Here is a 23,335-nt window from a genome sequence, read left to right as displayed (position 1 = left end):
ATGTTTATTACACACAACTATTTTGCAGAAGCAGCGTCAAATCTACAGTATAAAACTACCATTAGGCAGAAAAATCAATCAAAATGCCATTAAAGTGGAATAAGTTGCCAATATTGCTGATGTGGTTGCAGGTCCTTTGATTTTCTTTCAGATTATTAGGCACAGTCTACTAGTGACTTTGTTAAGGGAAATGAGTGTTGTTCAGAAGTAATATGTCTCTTGGCTTCATAAAGTTTGTGGCCTCATATTTCCCAGTTTATTGATTATCCATTATCATTTGTCATGAGGCGTCCTAACTCAAGGGGAAAATATAACTCTCTTTTTCTTGCTGAACGGTAGTGCTGTATAGATCTGTAGAAAGGTATTTCAGATGTACCAATCTTGGAGAAAAATGAGCAAAGAAATAAAGCAATGAGTGTGCCTTCCAGGTCTGAGCAGTTTAAAGGGTAGATTGCTGACAGTACTTTGTTCTCCCATCAGCCCTTTCCCCTCATCACATAGGAACAGAAAGAGAGAAGCTCCTGAGGCCACTGAGATACCCCAAGCTCAGGATGCTGCAGCTGTATGTGATGATCTAAATGGGAATGGTCTTCATTATCCCCGGCGTAATGGTACTTAATTTATGGATGTTTTTGGTTCATATTCATTTTTATTGGGGACTATTAAAATTGTTTTCTGCTGAAGTCAGCAAAAAGTGTAATTAAATGGTTCTTTTAATTTACATTTAATTGCTGCTCTGTAGAAGTAATTTCTTCAGTTCTTAAAAATGTATTAAGTTCCTCATTCCTTTCTTCAACTTGTTCTGTTGACCAAGGCCACTGTAGAAAATTGCCAAGGGTGGCGAAATGTATCTCCTCTGCTTTCTTTGGAGTAGTTTCCAGCTCTGGTCTGTCATTTGGGGCGCCCAAAGGTGATGCTCACAGATGAATGTTGCTGGTAACTTTCCTTCGGAGACTAATTGCACTTCTCCCTTAACACACTGTTTCCAGAAGCCCCAAGAGCTTACAGCATGACTCTGTAAACCCTATCTCTCACTTTGGCACAGTATTGTGCTGCCATTGTGCTCAGCGGACCTGCTGAAAGATTAATTACAACTGAAGAAATGTATCTTTTAACTGTCTCATTACATAAAGAATTCATAGTGAAGTTAACGTCCGCATAATTTAATGATGTACGGATTTTAATTATATAGTACACTGTTAATTGTACAGCTATTTTTAGATCAGGCTACTAACTTGTTCATTTAAATGAATAGCTCATACGCTTGAGGGACTAAAATACAGGCTTTCTTAGAAAGTCAGAGATTCTTGAGACCTCTGAAAAAATATTCTAAAGTGGTAGGATATTTTTATGATATTTGCCTTTCTTTACAATGAGACCGACCTATACTTTGCCTTCATTGCTTAGGTTTTCTGACACATAGAATTCAACTTTTTTTGGTAATTAAAAAAAAAGTATAAGAGAGATCTCTGTGCTGAATAATGGCAGAAATTGAATGGCTGTGTTTACCTTGAAAGTTGTTAGGATTTTTTTTCTCAGGAGAATTAGACACAAGTTATTTCTGAATAGAAGGGCTGTCCCTGGCTGTAATTAGTCACATGGGCTTAGTTCCCAGGAAATGTTTCCTTCAGTGTGCTTGAAAGTGTGTGAATTTTCATATTGTTGAACTTACCTTGAAATTTTATCTCTGTTTCCCCATCTGTCCCTCTCCTAAATTAAGAAATCGCAAGTTTAGTTTGTTCTTTTCCCATTAGATTAGGGGGCCTGCCAAAAAAAGTGCACATGTCCATGCCCATGTACTCTCTCTCTCTCTCTCTCTCTCCATGGATCCTTCCAATCCTGGGCAGCACTTTTAATGACAGAATTAACTGCTTTGTAATTATGCAGGGAGACAGACACCATGATGTGATGTGGGTCTTTGCCAGCAAATGGAAACCAGGGAATACAAATAAGCAGGCTACCAGTGGGAGTGATGAGAGAAGCTTCTTGAAGTCATCAGCATGCAAAACAGAGAATTACCTGTGACTCATTGCATACTACAAACGTGGTTGTACCATTAACCATACTGTATCACCATTAGGAGCATCCATTTTTCTTTCTTTTTATAGAACACTAGAGGCCCAGTGCATGAAATTTGTGCATGGGGGGAGGGTCCCCTCAGCCCAGCCTGCAACCTTTCCAATCTGGGACCCCTCGGGGGATGTCCAATTGCCGGTTTAGGATCGGGCCTAAACCGGCAGTCGGACATCCCTCTCACAATCCAGGACCACTGGCTCCTAACTGCTCACCTGCCTGCCTGCCTGATCGCCCCAACCGCCTCTGCCTGCCGACCTCATCGCCCCTAACTGATGCCCCTGCCAGCCTGGTTGCCCCCAACTGCCCCCCGCCTGCCGTCCTGGTCACCCCCAACTGCCCCCCGCTCGCCATCCTGGTCTCCCCCAACTACCCCCCTGCTGGCCTGGTCACCCCCAACTACCCCACCCTGCCAGCTTGGTCGCCCCTCACGGCCCCCCATGCCGGCCTGGTCACCCTTCAACTGCCCCCCCATGCTGGCCTAGTTGCCCCTCACTGCCCCCCTCTACCGGCCTGTTCGCCCCTCACTGCCCCCCCTGGCCGGCCTGGTTGCCGCCAACTATGCTCCCTGCCAGCCTGGTCACCCCTCACTGCCACCCTCTGCCAGCCTTGTCGCCCCTCACTGCCTCCCCTGCCTCCCTGGTTGCCCGACGCAGCCTGCTGCTCAGTCGTTTGGTTGTCCTCACTAACCCCCCTGCCGGCCTTGTCGCCCCACTCAGCCTATTCGGTCGTCCGTTCGGTTGTTTTGGATGTGACGGCCCCTGGCTCTTTATATATATAGATAAGACACTCGTGAACCTGCCAGGTTTTCTAGTTACCCCAACAAATTTTGGTAGATCTTTGTTGCCGTTAACTTTCTCTCCTGACTTTGAGCTGGAGTGTTCTCTTTACCTGTGACTCCATTGTCAATGTCATCTGACATACTGAGCCCCAATAAGCTTAGACAAGAGTGTTCAACTTCATTATATGGCCCTATATTTGCTCTAAATGGAGCACTAAAGAGTCTTGAAACTTTAATTGCTACTTTGAATTGGTGGGATATCTAGGAGGGAGGAGGGAATACCAATGGAAAACTTGAGTTTAGTTCTTATAAGTATGATGCATTAATATAGAATGTATCACATCACCTTTGAATAATGTGGAAATAGTGCTAGGGAAGAATAGTCTACTAATTGTGAGCTTAACTGGCTAAGTTAATATCTTGGCTCCACCACTGACTAGGAATGAGACTTTGGACAAATTATTTAAATTCCTAGTGACTCAGTTTTTTCATTTCTAAGATGGTGATAGCAATCTTATAGGTACATTCTGAAAATTCAATGAGTTAGTACATGTGAAGGGCTTAGAATGGTGCCTGACACATGTAAGTACTCAGTCAATGTTAGCTGCTGTTCCTTTACAGAAGTGGACCTTTCTGAATGTTCAACTGACTTTATACAACTATTAAACTAGTATTTCTGAGATTTTAGAAATTTGGGTACATTTACAGTTTTTGCCATATTCACATAGCACTACACATCTCCTATAATAATAAAAGTGTAATACGCTAATTAGACTGGTTGACCTTCTGGATGAAGCCAGGGCTGCGAGGGAAGCCTGGATCCCTGATGCCAGAGGGAAGCCGGTGCCGGCAGCCGGGGGAAGGAAGGCCTACTCTTGCATGAATTTCATGCATCAGGCCTCTAGTATTAATAATATACAATATTTACTTGATACTTTTAAAAATGTCACTTAATTATGTTTTTAAAGGAAATTAATACATCTACTTTAAATGATAAACTAGAATTTCTTGTCATAAATAAAAAGTATTTATTAAAATAATACATAATTGTTAAAGAAAAAATTGTTTTGCATACTACTAAAGTCATCTCACATGTGTTAAGCACACTTCTTTTCAGGAGACAAGGCATTAGATGTTGTCAACATTTAAAGACATATTGTGTCCTGTATCCTTTAAGTCTAAATTTTCTGAAAACAATAAAGAAAAAAGTATCCTCATTCATAGCGAGGAAAGCTCAAATTAAATCGAACCTATTTGACAACCTAACCCTAGATATACTAGTAATATTAGGGAATATAGGCAGGGATTGGATTTGAGTAGTTTATTAATAATTCATTCAACAATTTACTGGGTAAATTTTGTACAGAGCAATTTTGAGGTGAAAAGAGAGAAATATTTCTGCTTTAAAGCAATGTACCAGATATCCTGACACAAACAGTTCCCTAGTCCTCCATGTGAACCATGCAGTCGCAAAGGAGGTGACATTTCATAAACAGATATACAGTGTACCTGTGGCAATAAAATTTCATGGGGGGGAAATTAAGGAAAAAATGTCTTAAAGTCTACTTAGGTGGGCTATAATGGGGAAAAAATTTTTTTTAAAGGTTAAAAGCATTGATGTAGACCAAATGTAGGGCCATATAAAGCAAAGCTTGAAATCTGAAACCTCGAGCTTCAGAACCAGAAATAGACTTGTAAAAATTATTTCTTATCTCCTTGGGGTGACTACAAGAATGAGCCTAAATGTTCACTTAAAAGCCCCCAGATGCTTAAAGATAGCATTGAGGGAATGTGGCATCTTTTTAAAATACTATGCTAAATATTTCTTTTTCAGATTTTTAAAAATGTGTCATGGTTCCAAGTCTTCCCATTCTGATCAATCTCCTGTCAACAGATCACAAAGCAATATTCTATCAAGTGCCAAATGATTGGTAGACACAATGAGTTCACTCCATTCCATAATAAGCATTGGAAAATTAAGGGGAAAATTTTTGGGAGGAGGTGAGAATTGAACTGGGCTTTGAAGTTTTGGCCAAAAAAACATTCTCGATTTGGAGGATGAAGTTGAGGGTGGGTGGGAGAGGTGGAATTGAGTATAGTTCTGCCATTAATCGGGTGCTTAATAAATATTTGTCAAATGTATGTTTGTTGAGTAAGAGAGTGATTATAGAGCTGTAAGTTGCCTGAGACAAGCAAAGTATAGTAACATGTACCCACCATTATAGTATACAGAGTATTTTCACTGCCCTAAAAAGTCACCTGTGCTGCACCTATTCATCCCTCTCACCCCCTCCCCAGAGCCCCTGGCAACCACTGATATTGTTACTATCTGTAGTTTTGCCTTTTCCAGAATGTCATATAGTTGGAATCATACAGCATATAGCCCTTTCAGACTGGTTTCTTTCACTTAGTCATATGCACTTAAGATTCCTCTATGTCTTCTCATGGCTTGATAGGACATTTCTTTTTTGTGCTAAAAACATATTGTCTGTCGTTTTTGGCAATTATTAATAAAGCTGCTAGAAATAAAAAAAAATAAAAAAAGGAATCTGTCAGTGTGAATCCTCATGCTTTGGTGATATTGTCCTCTTGCCCTTACCTAGTGCTTTTATATTTGATGACTCTAGTTCAAGATTATGTGCTAGTTAGAGAGCAGAATTTAATGTGTCCCTATAGGATTCCCTAATGTTAAAAGATGTTTCTTATTCACGTTGTCAAATGGGATCAGACGGCTTTAAAAATCACTTCTGTGCAGTGGGAGAGCTAGTGGGCTGCCTGGAATTCTTGAGGAATAGTTCCAACTGTGCAAGAGTAAGTAGGCTCCTGTGGGCCACTGGCAATATCGAAATTATCCAGAGAAGACTAACAGGCCAGCTCCTATGGAGATCTAACTTGGGACATTCCTGACCTTGATGTCCAAAGGCCTTAAACCAGCACTCCAACAAAAGATTACATTTTAGCCGGTATTTTTAGGCTTTGCTCAGCCTCTGGAGCAGCCACGTGAGGAGGCAAATCTCTGAGTGTATGTTGGGAGTCCTGCCAACAGCAGCTGCCTTCCCCATCCAGCTGTTCAACCGCAGGGATTGTTTTTCTTCAGTGGAGGGAGAAGTAGGTTCTAACACCCTCCATCTGTCTGCACATTGAAAGACTTTTCTTTCAATATGGCCTATCTTGTCTCTGTCCCTGTACTGTTTTTCCCTCACTTCATCCTTCTGTCCTGACTGCTGCCACCGAATATACAGTCAGCCCCATGTTCGTTCACTTATCATGCTTACACCTATTTGCGGCCTTGAATCAGGTCTCCCAAATATATATGGTCTTGTCTTGGTCTTGGTTCAGCTATAACTCTTTGCAGTGGGTAGGACTTGTAGGACCTTAAGAGTACGGAGGGTTCATCTGCTTATTTGCCTCACTTCCTTTCAGCAGTAGTTGGCCACTTACCTGAGCTGAGGAAAGGAAGAGTTATAAAAATGAGTGTGATGTCAGTGCTTTTATTTTGGGGGGTTGTGGGGGGTCTTCACTTGCTCCATTGCTGGTGCTTGAAATGTCCTGAGTTAGGGGGAGAAAATCCTTTTCTTATCTTTGATATAGGTAAGACTTAAAATACACCCTCACCCCTCCCCACCCCATGGTGTGATAACACTTAAGCTAATGCACAGAAACCTGTAAGGGACTTCTACCAGGTTTTTTGCAGAGAACAGTTTTGATGATGGATTGTGTACTGGGGGATCGTAAAGGGGTGGGGAGGGGAAGGCTGTAAGAAGGGATAATCCAGCATTATCAAATTTTGCCTGTTGAACAGATTCACTTCTGTCTGTCTCTCCAAGGCCGTGGCAAAGTATACTTGTTAGGGCAGGCTCCTGACTCCGTACACATCTTATACAGTCTTTCTTTTTTCACTCTCTTGACAATGGAAAATTAAGAGTGATCTATTTATTGATAATGCAATGTTGGGATGCAGAAATCAGGCCGCGCCATGATCTAACACCAACCAAAGCAACAGTATAACAACTGTAAGAGCCCAAGCCTGAAATGGCATGTTAAGTGCTTTTCCTGTGTTATTTTATTTCATCTCCACAAGAACCCGGCAAAGTAAGTGCCAGTGTTATGCTCTTTTACAGACCCAGGAACTGAAGGCCACAGACGTTAATTAACTTGTTGAGACAACATAGCTAGTAGATGGAAGAGCCAGTCCTCAAACCAAGCCTGCGTGATTCTAGGCTGTGCTCCATAACCACTGTCCCATGTTGCCTCTCCATTTGAAAGTATGAGACTGCATAGCATTCTGAGTTCACCTTGTTTTAGAAAGTATGTTGTTTTTTTCTATTTTTAGTTTTGGTTTAATGAATTTATTGGGGTGACATTGGTTAATAAAATTATTTAGGTTTCAGGTGTACAGCTTCATCATACATCATCTGTATATTGTATTGTGTGTTTACCACCCCAAGACAGGTCTCCCTGCATAACCATTTATCTACCCCTTTCCCTCTGGTAATCAACATATTGTTGTCTGTGTCTATGAGTTTTATTTTGTTTTATTAATCCCTTCACCTTTTTCACCCAGCGCCCCCAAACATGTTCTCCTCTAACATGTCAATCTGTTTTCTGTATCTATGAGTCTGTTTCTATTTTGTTAGTTCCTTTTTTTCATTATATTCCATATATGAGTGAAATCATATGGGACTTGTCTTTCTCTGACTGGCTTATTTCACTTAGTATAATAGTCTCCAGGTCCATCCATGCTGTTGCAAAAGGTAAGATTTCCTTTTTTTTATGGCCCAGTAGTATTCCATTGTGTAAATGTACCACACTTTCCTTATCCACTCATCTACTGATGAACACTTGGCCTGTTTCCAAATCTTGACTATTGTTAAAAAACAACAACAACCTGTAATGAACATAGGGGTGCATATATTCTTTTGAATTAATGTTTCAGGTTTCTTCAGATATATTCCCAGAAGTGGAATCGCTGGGTCATTAGGCAGTTCTATTTTTAGTTTTTTGAGGTAGCTTCATATTGCTTTCCACAGTGGCTATACCAATCTGCATTTTCTTCACATCCTTGCCAACACTTGTTATTTGTTGTTTTTATTGATGATAGCCATTCTGACAGGTGTGAGGTGATATCTCATTGTGGATTTAATTTGTATTTCTCTGATGACTAGTGGCATTGAGCATCTTTTCACATGATGTTGGCCATCTGAATGTCCTCTTTGAAAAAGTCTTTTCAGGTCCTTTGCTTATTTTTTAATTGGATTGTTTGTTTGTTTTGGTGTGTGTGTGTGTGTGTGTTGAGTTGTATAAATTCTTTATAAATTTTGGATATTAACCCCTTATCAGATGTATCATTGGTGAGTATGTTCTCCTAGTCAGGGGGTTGTCTTTTCATTTTGTTGATGGTTTCCTTTGCAGTGCAAAAACTTTTTAGTTTGATGTAGTCCCATTTGTTTATTTTTTATTTTGTTTCTCTTGCCGGAGGAGATATATCAGAAAAAATATTCCTATGAGGAATGTCTGCGATTTTATTGCCTGTGTTTTCTTCTGTTGTTTTTTTTTTTTTTTTTATGGTTTTGAGTCTAACATTTAAGTATTTAATCCATTTTGAATTTATTCTTGTGTATGGTGTAAGAGGGTGATCTAGTTTCACTTTTTTGCACATATTTGTTCAATTTTCTTAGCACCACTTACTGACTATCCTTACCCTATTGTATATTCTTGCCTCCTTTGTCAAATATTAATTGACCATAAAGATAGGGGTTTATTTCTGGGCTCTCTATTTTTTTCCATTGATCTGTATGTCTGTTTTTATGATAGTACCAAGCTGTTTGTGATTACTATGGCCTTGTAGTATAGTTTGATATCAGGTAGTGTGATTCCTCCAACTTCGTTCTTTTTTTCTGAAGATTGCTGTGGCTATTCAGGGTGTTTTGTGGTTCCATGTAAATTTTTGGAATATTTGTTCTAGTTCTATGAAATATGCCATTGGTATCTTGATAGGAATTGTGTTGAATATACAGGTTGCTTTGGGTAATAAGGATGATTTAATGATGTTAATACTTCCAATCCATGAACATGGTATATGTTTCCACTTATTTGTATTTTCTTCAATTTCTTTCTTTAGTGTCTTATAATTTTCCAAGTACAGGTCTTTTACATCCTTGGTTAAATTTTTTCCAGGTATTTTATTTTATTTATTTTATTTTTTATGCAGTTGTAAATGGAATTGTTTTCTTAAGTTTCTTTTTCTGATAGTTTATTATTGGTGCATAAAGAAAGCAATTGATTTCTGGATATTTACTTTGTATCCTGCTACTTTACTGAATTCATTTATCAGTTCTAGTAGTTTTTGGGTGGAATCTTTAGGGTTCTCTACATACAGTATCATGTCACCTGCAAATAATGACAGTTTTATTTCTTTTCCCACTTGAATGCCTTTTATTTTCTTCTTATCTATTTACTGTGGCTAGAACTTCCAGTACTATGTTGAATAAGAGTGGAGAAAACAAACATCCTTGTCTTGTTCTCCATCTTAAGGTAAACACTTGTAGTTTTTGCCAATTGAGTATGACATTTTTTGTGGATTTGCCATATATGGCTTTTATTACATTGAAGCATGTGAAGAATGAAAAGAATAGTTTTGGAAAAACAAAAATAAAATTTAGAAATGGGATAATTGTCTTTGAAGTTAAAAACTCATTACATGAATGACGTATTAGATTAGAACAAAAATTAAAGAATTATAGGATGGATTTAAGGAAAACACTTTTAGTATAAACACAAGAGATGAAGAGATCAGGAAACATAGGGGATAGAATAAGGTCTCCCAATACATCTCATATAAGAGTTCCAGAGTGACTGAATGAAGGAGGCCAATGCTATAATGGCTCAAAATTTTAAAAACTTGTTTAAGTCTTTTATCATTAGGTTCATGAAACATAGCTAATTCCAAACAGGTTAAATAAAAAGTGCCACACTTAGGTGCACAGTGATGAAACTATTGAATATCAAAGAGTAATCTAAAAGGAACCAGAGATAAAAGACAAATTATTTATATAGGAATTACTGTCAGATTGATAGTAGAGTTCTTATCAGTAACAGATGTTAATAAATAAACAAACAAACAAACAAAAAACACAGATGTTAAGAGACAGTGAAATCATATCTTCAAAGGGTTGAAGTAAAATGACAGTCTATAATTCAATACCCAGCTATATTATCATTCAAGAGTGAGAATGAAGTAAAGATATTTTCAGGCAAGGCAAGACTAAGAGATTTTACTACTCAGTAATCCCAGCTGAAATAACTAATAAATGTGGTGCATCGGTAGCAATATCCAATTTTTAGATCTTGAATCAGAAAGTAGAAATTAAGAAGCAATGCTGAAAAAGGAACTTGGTGACATGCTGAATAATCTAAATAAAAACAAGCATTGGATGTTTTAAAAAAATGGAAAGAGACTATATTAGTCAAGGTTCTTCAGAGAAACAGAACGATAGGGTGTATATGTTGTGTGTGTATATGTATGCATGTGTGTGTGTGCGCGTGTGCGTGCGTGCGTGTGTGTGTGTGTGTGTGTGTAGAGCGAGAGGGATGGAGGAGAGATTATAAGAATTTGGCTTCCATGATCGTAGAAACTGATAATTCCTGAGCTTTACAGTTGGCAAGCTGGAGATTCAGGAAAGACAATGGGGTAAGTCCAGTCCAAAGGTTTGCTGGCTTGAGACCCAGGAGAAGCCAATATAAAGGCAGGAAAATACTAATGCTCCCACATGAAGGGCATCAGGCATAAAGACTTATTTTCTACTCAGTCTGTTTGTCCTAGTCAGGCCTTTAAGTGAGCAGATAAGGCTTACCCATACAAGGAGGGCCATTTGCTTTACCCAATCTACTGATTCAACTGTTAATCTCATCCAGAAACACTCTTAAAGACACACCCAGAGTAATGTTTGACCAAGTTTTTAGGCCTCCTCTGGCCCAGTTAATTTGACATAAAGTTAACGATCCCAAAATTAACTGGGAAATTGTTTCTGTGGACAAGTTGTTTGGACAAAAATAATAAATACAATAACATGTAGGTTGAGCAGGGAGTGGGGGCTTCCTGATTGGAGTAAGTGCGTTCTAAGCTGTTTAGAATTTTTTTGGAGAGGACTTCTAAAGAAATAGACATAAACTGTATTATTTGCAAGTGAATAAAAAGAGAAATGAGGAATAAAGAAAATTTAAGCAACTTGAAGGTAATAGTAAATGGGAAAGAGAGAAGGGAAAAGAATGGTTAGCAGAACATGGGAAATAAGAGGATAAACATAATTCTGAATGTGTCAGTTACAAGTAGATAATTTCATATCTAGTTTGGAAAAAATTAGTAACGATATAGATTTAAATACTACAACTAAAAATCTTGAGCTCTGGCTGGGTGGCTCAGTTGGCTGGAGCATCATTCCCTACACCAAAAAGATTTCAGATTCAATTCCTAGTCAGTGCACTTACCTAGGTTGCAGGTTTGCTCCCTGGTGGGGCAACTACAGGAGATGGATGCTTCTCTCACATTGATGTCTCTTTCTCCCTCTTCCTCTCCCCACCCCCTTCCTCTCTCTTTAAAAATCAATAAAAACATATCCTTAGGTGAGGATTAAAAAATGTATATTGACCTACTTGATATACCTGAAACCTGTACCTCAAAAATAGGAGATTCAATATTTTTTTAATATATTTTCATTGATTTCAGAGAGAAAGGAAGAGGGAGAGAGAGATGGAAACATCAATGGTGAGAGAGAATCATTGATCAGCTGCCTTCTGCATGCCCCCTACTGGGGATCGAGCCCACAACCCAGGCATGTGCTCTTGACTGGAATCAAACCTGGGGACCCTTCAGTTCGCAGGCCGACGCTCTATCCACTGAGCCAAACCAGCTAGGGCGATTCAGTAGTTTTTTAAAGACACAAAACATTTGTAAAAATTGTTTGCATATAAAAACACAAAGGAAGTAAAATACCCCAAAATTAACATAAACATTACATACTTTGACCATGATGTAATCAAATTAGAAATATAAAAAATTGAAATACTTTTTAAAGTAATTTATCAATCAAAGATGAAATATGGAAACTATAAAATGTTTATAAATGACAACAAAACTTTTGGCATGTAGTTAAAGCAGAATTAATTATAAATCGGGAAAAATTATAGAGATTATTATTTTTTATTATTATTATTTTTTTGCAGAGTAACTAGTTTATTCAAACTATTGGACAGAGCTCCCACCATGGAAGCTGAGCCTTGGAGCTGAACAGGGTGGGGATGACCAGGTATCAGAAGGTAAAGGAGCTTAGCTGAGCAGCAGGAGCAGCATTAGGGCCAGGTCCAGCAGGAGAGGCCAGGCCCCATGGAACCCAGCTCCATTCATGGCCTCAGCATAGAACCTGGCCACCTCCTCGTTGGGGTTGCCCTGGGCCAGGTCAAACAAACCACATCTGGATGCAGTGGCCACTGCCTCGGCTTTCTTTGCTGACTTTGTAGGAGTAACTCCAGATTTCATTGCCCAGAGCAGCAGCGTGGGGAAGTAGAAGTCAAAGAGGTGGCAGGCAGCCTTCGCTGGGCACTCTTTAGATCCCGAGGTCCAGTTCCAGCCCCTGTGCCAGTTACTCTTGCAGGTGTAGGAGGTGCGGCAGTCTTCCCATCAGCTCTCACAGTCCTCTTCAGTACATTCAGGATCCTCTCTGTGCCAGCTCAGGATCACCTCCTGGGTCCAGGGCCCCAGGTTGGGGGAGCACTCATACAGGCAAGTGTCCTGGATGAAGTGGTGCTTGCAGGCAGGTTTCATCAGGCCGCTGTGGTCCCAGTTGAATTTGTACAGGTAGGAAACATCTTTATGGCTTCCTTGCTGGTGTTGACAGAGCAGGCATTCTTCTTCCAGGGACTGCACTGCTCATGCAGCTTGTCCTCCGGGCTTGGCTTTTCCTTGTGTTGCTTGGCATCCATGCAGACATTGAGAAGCTCAGTCCTGGGCCTGGCTGCCCATACTTCAGCCCGCCACACCAGAAGGAGCCACAGCTGTGTTGTCATCATTCGAGCCATGTCAGACCCTGAAGGAAGAACTGTAGTCAGTGACTTATAGAGATTATTATACTAAGTGAAATAAGCCAGTCATAGAAAGACAAATACCATATGATCTCACTTATATATGGAATCTAATGAACAAAATAAACTGATGAACAAATTAGAAACAGAGGCATGGATACATGGAACAGACTGACAGCTGTGAGGAGGGGAGGAAGGAACTAGATGAAAGAAGGTGAAGGGATTAGCCAAAGAGCTTATATGCATAACCCATAGACACAGACAACAGTGTGGTGATGGCCATAGGGAAGGGGATGTGGGGTCTGGGTGGATGTGGGCAAAGGGCAGGTGGGGGCAGGGTGGAGAAGGGGACATCTGTAATAGTGTCAACAATTTTTAAAAAGTATATGTTAAAATCAAACATTGAAAATTTATCCAATAAAAATAGTAAGTTAGCAAAAGAATAATGTAGCAAATTCAAAGTAGAAAGCAGGGAAATAATGATCACAAAAACATAAATGAAATGTAATAGTACAGAGAATCAACAAAACCAAAGCTTGTTTCTGGAACATAGTAATAAATCAACCTCTAGGAAGACTGATACATTTTAAAAGTTTACAAAAAATAATATTAGAGTATTTAAAGTAAATTTAATTGCAGATCCAGAAATTAAATCAAAGTGGTGGGTGGGTAAATGTTAATTATATCAGGCTCCAGACTTCTTTTTGTTAGAAATATTTCACAGTTAAAAATAGCAAAATCTTGCCGAAACCGGTTTGGCTCAGTGGATAGAGCGTCGGCCTGCGGACTGAAAGGTCCCAGGTTCGATTCCGGTCAAGGGCATGTACCTGGGTTGTGGGCACATCCCCAGTGGGAGATGTGCAGGAGGCAGCTGGTCGATGTTTCTCTCTCATCGATGTTTCTAACTCTCTCTCTCTCTCTCCCTTCCTCTCTGTAAAAAATCAATAAAATATATTTAAAAAAAAAAAAAAAAAAAAAAAAAAAAAAAAAAAAAATAGCAAAATCTTTCTTTAGGTATTGTGCCTTAGTCCAGGCATTGCCTGTTGCCTGTCCTCTAGCTTTAGCAGGTACCAGCTCTCTCCTGTTTTTATGCATCTAGCTCCACGTGACTCATGCATTCCCGCCTTGTACATGCTTGGTAGGAAGTTGAAGCAGTAGCAGGTAAACTATGAAATCAACAGAATAAATGCCTCTGGCAGAGGTTAGGGAAAACAAGACTCCTGTCCACGAATGGTCAAAAAGATGGGTGAAAATGGACAAAGGTAGTAACTGGCCCCAGGGAGAGCTTCCATGAAAGGCACAGGCTTTCTTGAGTCCTCTCATCCCCAACCCTCTCAAGATTCTCCAAATGCATTTCCTTATCTGGTTGATGTGATTGTTCATCCCTTTTGCAGTTCCAAAGCTTCAGAATATGTGTGTAAAATTAAATGTGCACTCTCTGGCTTCATCTGAGATGCAGGCATACTTTTTGCATGAATGTGGACTCAATGTATAGTTTTTACTATTCAATTTTAAATGACTGACTTCCTCTCTCAAGCTTCCTTCGATTTGAATAGTGTTCTATTCAATACATTCAAAGCATTTTTTAAACGTTTATTGGCTATGATTCTTAAGTCTGATAAGCACACTATTCTAAAGTTTATATTGTGAGGAAAATTATGATGTCATCAGTTTCTTTTTTCTTTAATATTTCCCTTTCTTCCCTCATAAAATAAATGACCTAATTTTCTTCTGTCCTAGAGTATTGTTCCTCTTCTTTTTTAAAAGGAGCCTTTGTTTTATTATTTTAGTTGGTTATGAGGTTTGTAATTTTCCATAGGATAACACTTTTGGTTATACTGTGTGACCATTTAGATCACGTGTGGGGAACATTTTTCCTGCCAAGGGCCATTGGGATATTTATCATTCACAGGCCATACAAAATTATCCACTTAAAAATTAGCCTGCTATCTTTGGTCATACATTTAATTAACTCACCCCTAATGCCTAATGATTTTGTGGGCCTTATGTGGCCCTTGGGCCAGACGTTCCCCACCACTATATGGATTAACAGTTTTTCCTCACACGGTATGGGGTCTGGGAGTTAGCAGTGTAGTGTCTTAGCAATGATCAGGTACAGGTACATGTGGAGAAGGTGCTATTGTTTCCTTGAGACACTGGGAGCATCATGGGTAATCTAAAAGAATGTGCCTGTCATTACTATCTGGTGACTGAGTGGCAAACTAGAGAGAGCAAGTCCTCTGAGAGAAGGTGACCAAATGTCTGATCACTGCTCTCGTCCCTCGGATTCAGTTAGGAAAACTGTGAGTTTACCACGTACGTTACTATAGATTGAACACTATTGCTGCAATAACCTATTCTTTTACAATAAGACAATGTGCTCTTTCATATTCCCAGTGTTTGTACCACTCATCCATGTTAATTTCCTTCAGCAATAACTTAGTCCAGCTAAAATGTATATGAAGTAAAAGCCTAATATGATTTGGTTCTTAATGTTATTTAAATGTGAACAAAATACTAAATAACAACAAAATAGCTATTGAAGGTATTTTCCCTCAAGAATCACACAAGAAACCTTTGAGCTAGTAAGCTCAGATGAAGACATTGAATTTGAAAGGTTCCGTATAAATAGGGCTGCATAGTTGTATAGATAGGCCTGCGTAGGCTTCCTCGGGTGGTGATGCTCATTTGGGATTCCAAATATGGCCTCTCTACTTGCAGTACAAACACTTCTACTTATGGCTGCTAAGTACATAAATGCTACTACAAGCCTGTGACTAAAAACAGGAAATAATTAAAGTAATTATACTTCATATTTTTTCTTTGTGGATTCAGTACTATGTTTAAGTTGTCATTTCCTTATCTCTTCCCATAGTATTTGCTAACATTTATCACATCTGTCAGTGCTCTTATGGTAATGACCTTGATAAAGAACATAATCTAAAAAAAAAAAAAAATTTAAAAGGCAAGCCAAAAATTATCTCAGAACCCGAAGGATGTAAATCTGTGGTCTATGTTTATTTTATTAATGAGGTGATTCTCCAATATACATTTTAGATTGTACGGACCAGACCTTAAGCCATTTTACTAAATATCTGGGAACCATTCCACTGGAGGACTTGAACGAATGGACTCCTGGTCACCACCTGCCTTAGCTTCAGGCTTGAGTAGTGATTTTCAACCTTTCTCATCTCATGGCGCACACAAACTAATTACTAAAATTCTGCAGCACACCAAAAAAAAAAATATATATATATATATATATATATATATATATATATAGCCAATCTGATTTTTAAAAAAGGTATAATTTGATTCATTCTCACTGGATGGCTACTGTTATATTGGCTGATGTCATTTTTCAAAATTTGACAATCTAAGGGCAAAGAGGTCAGTTCCCTTGACTAAATAGTCAGGTATTGCATGTTTTAAAAATTCTTGGGGCACACAGGTTGGAAATCACTGGTCTAGAGACTTGAATTACTCTATTGCAGAGGATAAGGAGTTTTGGCTACTTCAGTTTTCATGTGCCTACAGTGGACAGTGAGGCCAGCATCTCCTGCCTCAATGTTCAAAGAATGTGACCTGATATAGTATCCCTCATTAGATGCCTCCAGTAGCCTCTTCTAGAACAGTTCTCTGGGATAAGGTCAATGTAATTTACAATTGGATGTCAGGAGACATTTTGGAACAAAAATTCATATATAAATGTATAGATTTTTTTTTCTTATTTAAGACTCCCTCAATTGTCAGTCATTTTACCTACTTTTCTCACCTGTTAAATGGACATAACATTTTATGGCAGCTGATGACAATTATTTGAGAAAGGTTTAGGATTCAGAGATGCTTTCTTGGCTGAAAGTTATTTTTATTGACACCGCTAAAGTCTTTGAATCTGACCTGCCTTCACTAAGCTTTCTGTATACATAAGCTTTGTTATAAAATACTTACCTGCCAAAGGTAAATATTTTCTTTTCTGATTGCTTTGTGGTCTTTGTTTGTTTGTTTTTCTCCAAGTGGGCTTTTCCAAAGCTAATGTATCTGCAAAGAGACATATGCTTTAGGTCTGTACTTGTTAATTTACCTTGGAAAAGATTAGATCATCTTCAAATCTGGCAATGTGGCTTATAAACTTGGCAAAATGGACTAATTAAAAGCTTTCCATAGATTTATAACAAGGAAATGATTACTATCAGTAGTGTTTTCATTTTTACGGTTTGTGTTTATATATAGGTATATGTCACTTCTCATGTTGCATTTAAAGTATGTTGACTGTCTGCTAACAGTTCATCTCCTTTCTTCTACAGCCTCCAAGTCTGTTATAAATAGTCTGCTACGGGACCCTTCTCAGATTCCAGATGGAGTTCTAGCAAATCAGGTCTATCAGGTATTAATCACAGCTGTCTATTTTCAGTGGCAATGCTGTTATCTGCCTAGCAGAGTAAAGGATTTTAAACCTCATTTAATTACTGTCATCATAAACTATCACTGAGGTCAGGGTGCACCGTAATGGCAATGCAATATTTGTGAGAAGAGCATTTCACTTTTTAATAGCTTGCTTTTATAGTGAATAAAAAGCATGCAATTTTTGTTTTCTGTGATTAAATCTGCACAGCCTTTTAATAGCTTTTTTAATTTTTTTTTTAATTCAAGGATACTGCTTTTAGTATACTGTTTAACTGTAATAGTTTTTGTAGTCGCCCCACCCCAGACCCCTTCTTTTATTTGTCTGCAGTGCATTGTGAACGACTGCTGTTATGGACCGCTGGTGGACTGCATCAAACAGTATCCTTGCCCATAAAATTTTAGGTGCACAATTGACGAGCTTAGACTCAGCGGAGGAGACGTGTCTAGCTTTAACATGACATAAAGTTCTGCTTCACAAAACACATATCATACTCTTCTATTTTACATTCAATCAACTGGAGGGTCACTGCAGACCATCCTTTTCCACAGCGTCAGAAAAGCCAGATCGGCCCCGGGAAGATGTCAGTTCAGCAGCTGCACCTTCACATGCTTATTTCCAACTGCTTGGTTATCAGTGAGTTTAAAGGTACAGAGTCATTAAGCAGGTAGCATACTATCTTGGAATGTATCTAACCATCCCAATGAACATATTTTAAAAATGGAACAAATTTCTATTTAAAATGAGCCAAATTCAGTTGAGTTTGCTAGAATAAATTTTGCCTGAAGTTAAAGGATGATGTGATTAAAATGTCGCCAGAGACCATCACATTTTAAAGGGCAGTAGACTCTCATTGCTTAAATGCTGATTAAAATCTGAGCTGTCACTTGGATCCCTAATAAACAGTTTTAGAGAAACCCGGCTAATTTTTCTCTCTGGACTGGATTTAAGGCTAAGAAAACATGTCCAGTCTTCATTAAAGACTTTGGGATTGCTAAAGAGTTAATGCTTACTTCTTAAAACAGGATTTGAGTGGACAGTAGTGACTTCATGACATAGGACATTATTCATCAATACATTTAGTAGTATTGTGGCAACACTAAGAATTTTAATGTAATCATTGGCTAACAATGCTACTTAAAGAGTAAATAATGGGTAATTTTCTAAATGAAAATTGTATCTATCTGAACCCATGAGCCTCACATTTCTTTTTCTTTTTTAATATATTTTTATTGATTTCAGAGAGGAAGGGAGAGGGAGAGAGAGGAAGAGAGAGATAGAAATGTTAATGATGAGAGAGAATCATTGATCAGCCGCCTCCTGCACAGCCCCTACTGGGGATCGATCCTACAACCTGGGCATGTGCCCTTGACCAGAATTGAACCCAGGACCCTTCAGTCCACAGTCTGATGCCCTAGCCACTGAGCCAAACCAACTGGTCTCTCTCACATTTCTTATAGTAGAACACACCCTTCCTGGTATAGGCTTTTTGTTGTTGTTTTTTTATAGCCCTCGCTAGTCAAGTGTGTATGTGCATGCACATGCATGTTTATATTCCACCTTGATTCATAAAGGCTGAGAGTCAGTAAAAAAAAATTTAAATCACACATTTACTTTTTCATAAAGGTTAATTTTAAAAATAATATTTTTCCATTTTTATTGATTGATTCTTAGAAAAAAGGAGAGAAAGAAACATCGATTTATTGTTCCTCTTATTTATGCATTCTTTGGTTGATTCTTGTATGTGCCCTCACAGGGATTGAACCCACAACCTTGGTGTATGGGGTTGATGCTCTCACCAATTGAGCTACCCAGCCAGGGCCTAAAAATAATCTGCAAGAATATTCAGTATCTATGTCATAGCCCTTGATATATGTATTTTCCAAGTCTGTTCCTCCCAACCTAACTTAATAGAATCACAGCATTGTCATAAGCTTACCTTTTTATTAGACCAAAGTAAAACGATACTTCTATCTTCAGTGTAAAATTAATGGTAGTTAGAAGTTGTAGGAATGCCAACCTCAAGTTGCTATAGCGATCAAGTTTACCACATTCGTGTAACAACTAACACCATCTCAGAGTATCTGGGGCGGAATTACATGTTAATTTTCAAGCACATAAAATAGTTAAAAATCAATTTAAAGTTAAGGTTTTAAAAGCATAATGTCTTTTGAAGGATTGCATATTGATTTTAAATATAACTATCTAATTATATATGCATGGACTAAAGTATGAAGTCAACTGCTTTGTAAATGCCAGGAGGCTATTTTTCAGTAATAGTTGAGATGCTTACGGGAAACTAGATTGCTGTATTGCTGGCGAAGAAAATGGCTTGTGAGGTTATTTACAAGTTTTGCCCCATGGTCACTGCCATACATCAATAATAGGTATTATAGACGAAGTCTAAGTGTTTCTGCTTATGGAGCATTATAAATTCTGTTTGGAGTATTTTCCTTACATTTTTGCCATCATTCACTTTCCTTTTTTCACTGTGTAGAATTTAATATAGACAAGATTTCAATTGATAAAGATAATGATGTATGTCTATAAATTGCATCGACTGACTAGATTATAATTTGGCGGTTCCATTATTATGCCTATTGCCAGAAAAATTACTGTTTTTACAAGTTTTATTTTCTAGACCTTATATTTTATATATATATCCAAGCAAAGCAGGACCAAGAAGCGTGTTTTTCCAAAATTTAAAATTGGTGATTGCTTTTACCGTGCAAAATAAAATAGGCTGGGAAGTTTATAGAGAACTGATTTTATCTTTGCATTGAGGTAGTAGCAGTTTTATATAATGTAAATATACTTGAATAGCTATCGCCTATATCCGTGGTCAGCAAACTGCGGCTCGCGAGCCAAATGCGGCTCTTTGACACCTTGAGTGTGGCTCTTTCTAAGCCTTAGGAGTACCCTAATTAAGTTAATAGCAATGTATCTACCTATATAGTTTAAGTTTAAAAAATTTGACTCTCAAAAGAAATTTCAATCGTTGATATTTGGCTTTGTTGACTAATGAGTTTGCCGACCACTGGCCTAGACTGATCAACAGGAGTTATTTTATTTCATACTGAATAAAATTACTAGTTTTCCATGTGAGTGAAAATGCTATTTGTAAGTTGTTTTGATAATTTGGTAATGCTTACATCACTTACTCTCAGTAAATTACATCATTTTGTAAGAAAGAAAGCATATACCAGTATGTAGTAAATTGAATAGATACAAAACTTTTTTACCCCATTATAAAAATGTTACATGTAGACCTTTGTGTAAGTAGAATAAAGTAAGTTGGTCATTTACTAATAAGACACCAAGAAAGTACAGTAGCAAAGAGAATATAAATTGTCATTGTGTTTTCTTTTTCTTTCTGTGTCCACTATTTCTTTTTTCCTCCATAGCCAGACTCACCCACACCTTTCCTGCCACAGTTCATATTCACTGACACAACAGGTGTGAGAAACCAGCCACCTCAACTTTCCAAAGTGTGACTTCAGGACACAGCTATTAGACAAAGACCTAAGCAGAGAAGCAAAGAAACATAATGATGCAGGAAGCTTAAAATGCTGTGGGTTTCATTTCTGTACCATCAGTAACCTCAGTTTCATGATTCAACATTTTAGATGTAAATAATTTACAACAATAAAAGTGAGAGCACATTTATGTGGGATAGGAGTAAATAATTTAGTTCTAAGATGTGGTACGCCCCTAGTAATGAGAAATCATTGAGAGGTATTCATCAAATGTCTTCAATGGACTCTGCATATGTGTGAAATTTTGTGATTTAAAAATGTGTTTCCTTTATTTTATTTCCATTAAAATTTTAAATAAACATAGCCATGTGCATTAGAGTGGGGAGGGGGAACAACAGAAGGAAAAAGCAGTGATGACTTCAGACTCATTTTGACAGTTGACATGAGTAGCCACATCTCTGAAATTCTAAATGCTATTCATCAGTGTGTGTTGATAAAGGATAGGATAATTTGCTAAGAATTTTTTTTACAAAAAATGTATGAGATTTATTCATTTCAAATTGAATTATTGCAGGGCATGATCAGAATTAAACAGTTCCTGGGAATCTGAGGAGGATAGGATCAGGTTGACATTATCAGTGAAATGGAGAATTAGATAATTATGACCAAATGCTTTTGACAGTAATTAAAGTACCAGGATAGGACAACACTCCTTTTCAGACTTATCAAATCCCATCCTTTTGGAAAATACACCAGAATTTCAATCCCCTTTTCTGTTTTTATTATTTACCAGCTATGGGGCCTTCAGCAAGTTTCTTGGCCTTCCTGAACCTTGCTTTCCTTAACTGTAAAAATGGGGCTGCCTACTTATGTGATTGTTGTGAAGATTAAATAAGATGATAGCACCCCAAAGTGTTCATAGCATAAAGGGTTAGCATGTAGTATTTAAGAAATATTAGCTAGTATCAATTATCTACACTAATAAAAGAGAAACATGGTAATTAGCGTACGACCGCTACCCTTCCCATTGGCTAATCAGCATATCCTTATGCAAATTAACTGTCAGCCAAGACAGCGGCCAGCAGCCAGGCAGCTGGAAGCGAACAGGGAGGCTTGCTTGCTCCAGTGACTGCAGACTCCAATGTTCCCCGCCTGACTTGCCGGCCTCTGAGCTGCAACTCTAAGCAACTATGCAACAAATATAGAAGCTAAACAAAACCCCAGAAACTGAGCTGCAACTCTAAGCAACTATGTAACAAATATAGAAGCTAAACAAAACCCCAGAAACCAGCTTTCAGCTGGCCGGGATTTCAGAGCTGGAGTTATACGTTGTTTCGATTATATAACGCAAACAAACCAGATACCTGTTTTCAACAGCGGAAACCTCAGAGCTAGAGCCAGAGCTAAAGGTGGCCCAGAATAAAAAAAGAAAAGAAAAAAAAGGAGCGTTTGGGAGCTTCAGTCAACTGCCAACCTGAAAGCAGCCCTCAGCTCCTCACCCAGACTGGCCAGGCACCCCAGTGGGGACCCCCACCCTGATCCAGGACACCCTTCAGGGCAAACCAGCCGGCCCCCAGGCCTCTATCCTATATAGTAAAAGGGTAATATGCCTCGAGCACCGGGATCAGCGGAGCCGCGAGGCCTCCTGGCACCGGATCAGCGTGACAGGGGGCAGCGCCCAAACCCCCTGATTGCCCTGCGGCTCTGTGTGCGACGGGGTGCAGCGCCCCAACCTCCCCCAGCACAGGCCCTGCTCTGTGTGTGACAGGGTAGAGCCATAACCACCCCATCGGCCCTGCCCTGAGTGTGAGAGTGGCAGTGCCCCAACCCCCTGATCGGCGCTGCTCTGTGGGTGATAGAGGGCAGCGCCCCAACCCCCCCCACACACACGGGTGCTACTCTGTGTGTGATGGGGTAGAGCCATAACCTCCCCATCGGCCCTGCCCTGAGTGTGACAGTGGTGGCGCCCCAACTCCCTGATCGGCCCTGCTCAGTGGGTGATAGAGGGTGGCGCCCCAACCCCCTAATCCCACAGGGGGGAGCACTGCTCAGTCAGAAGCTGGGCTCACGGCAGGCGAGTGCAGTGGCAGTGGCAGTGGTGGGAGCCTCTCCCACCTTTGCGGTAGAGCTAAGGATGTCCAACTGCCAGCTTAGGCCTGCTCCCCAGGTGGAGTGGGCCTAAGCCATCAGTCAGACATCCCCCAAGGGCTCCCAGATTGTGAGCGGGCACAGGCTGGGCTAAGTGACCCTCCCCCCAAGTGCACAAATATCGTGCACTGGGCCTCTAATTTTACATAATGCATTTTTATTCTTTTTTAAGAAGCTGTATGGAATTTATAAATGCAGGATTTGCACAGATTTTTTCCTGAACCTCTGCTTTGCCACACATTAAGTGTATGACCTTGTGCAGAATCTCAGTTTCCTCATCAATAAAATAAGGATAATGATAACTGTAAGGATGAAATAACATATGAAGCCTTTAGCAGAGTGCCTGCCTCAGCGTAAGCACTCAAAAAAAGTATA

At 39.1% G+C, this 23,335-nt stretch overlaps 1 protein-coding gene and 1 pseudogene across 1 annotated transcript in view; one reads left to right on the top strand and one right to left on the bottom strand.

The window, feature by feature from the left end:
• CDIN1 (CDAN1 interacting nuclease 1) overlaps nucleotides 1–23,335 on the top strand; it is a 212,667-nt gene that overhangs the window by 83,260 nt on the left and 106,072 nt on the right. The window contains exons 6-7 of the mRNA XM_070405288.1: nucleotides 17,239–17,318; nucleotides 17,667–17,716. Coding sequence (XP_070261389.1) covers nucleotides 17,239–17,318; nucleotides 17,667–17,716 — 130 coding nt within the window. The remainder of the gene's footprint in view (nucleotides 1–17,238; nucleotides 17,319–17,666; nucleotides 17,717–23,335) is intronic.
• Nucleotides 12,180–12,928, bottom strand: LOC139003427 (folate receptor alpha-like; annotated as a pseudogene).

This window comes from Myotis yumanensis, unplaced genomic scaffold, assembly GCF_028538775.1.
Source record: "Myotis yumanensis isolate MYYU_CA2020_CCGP unplaced genomic scaffold, mMyoYum1.0.hap1 SCAF_1, whole genome shotgun sequence".
NCBI classification, from domain to species: Eukaryota; Metazoa; Chordata; class Mammalia; order Chiroptera; family Vespertilionidae; genus Myotis; species Myotis yumanensis.
This window is presented reverse-complemented; position numbering and strand designations above follow the sequence as displayed.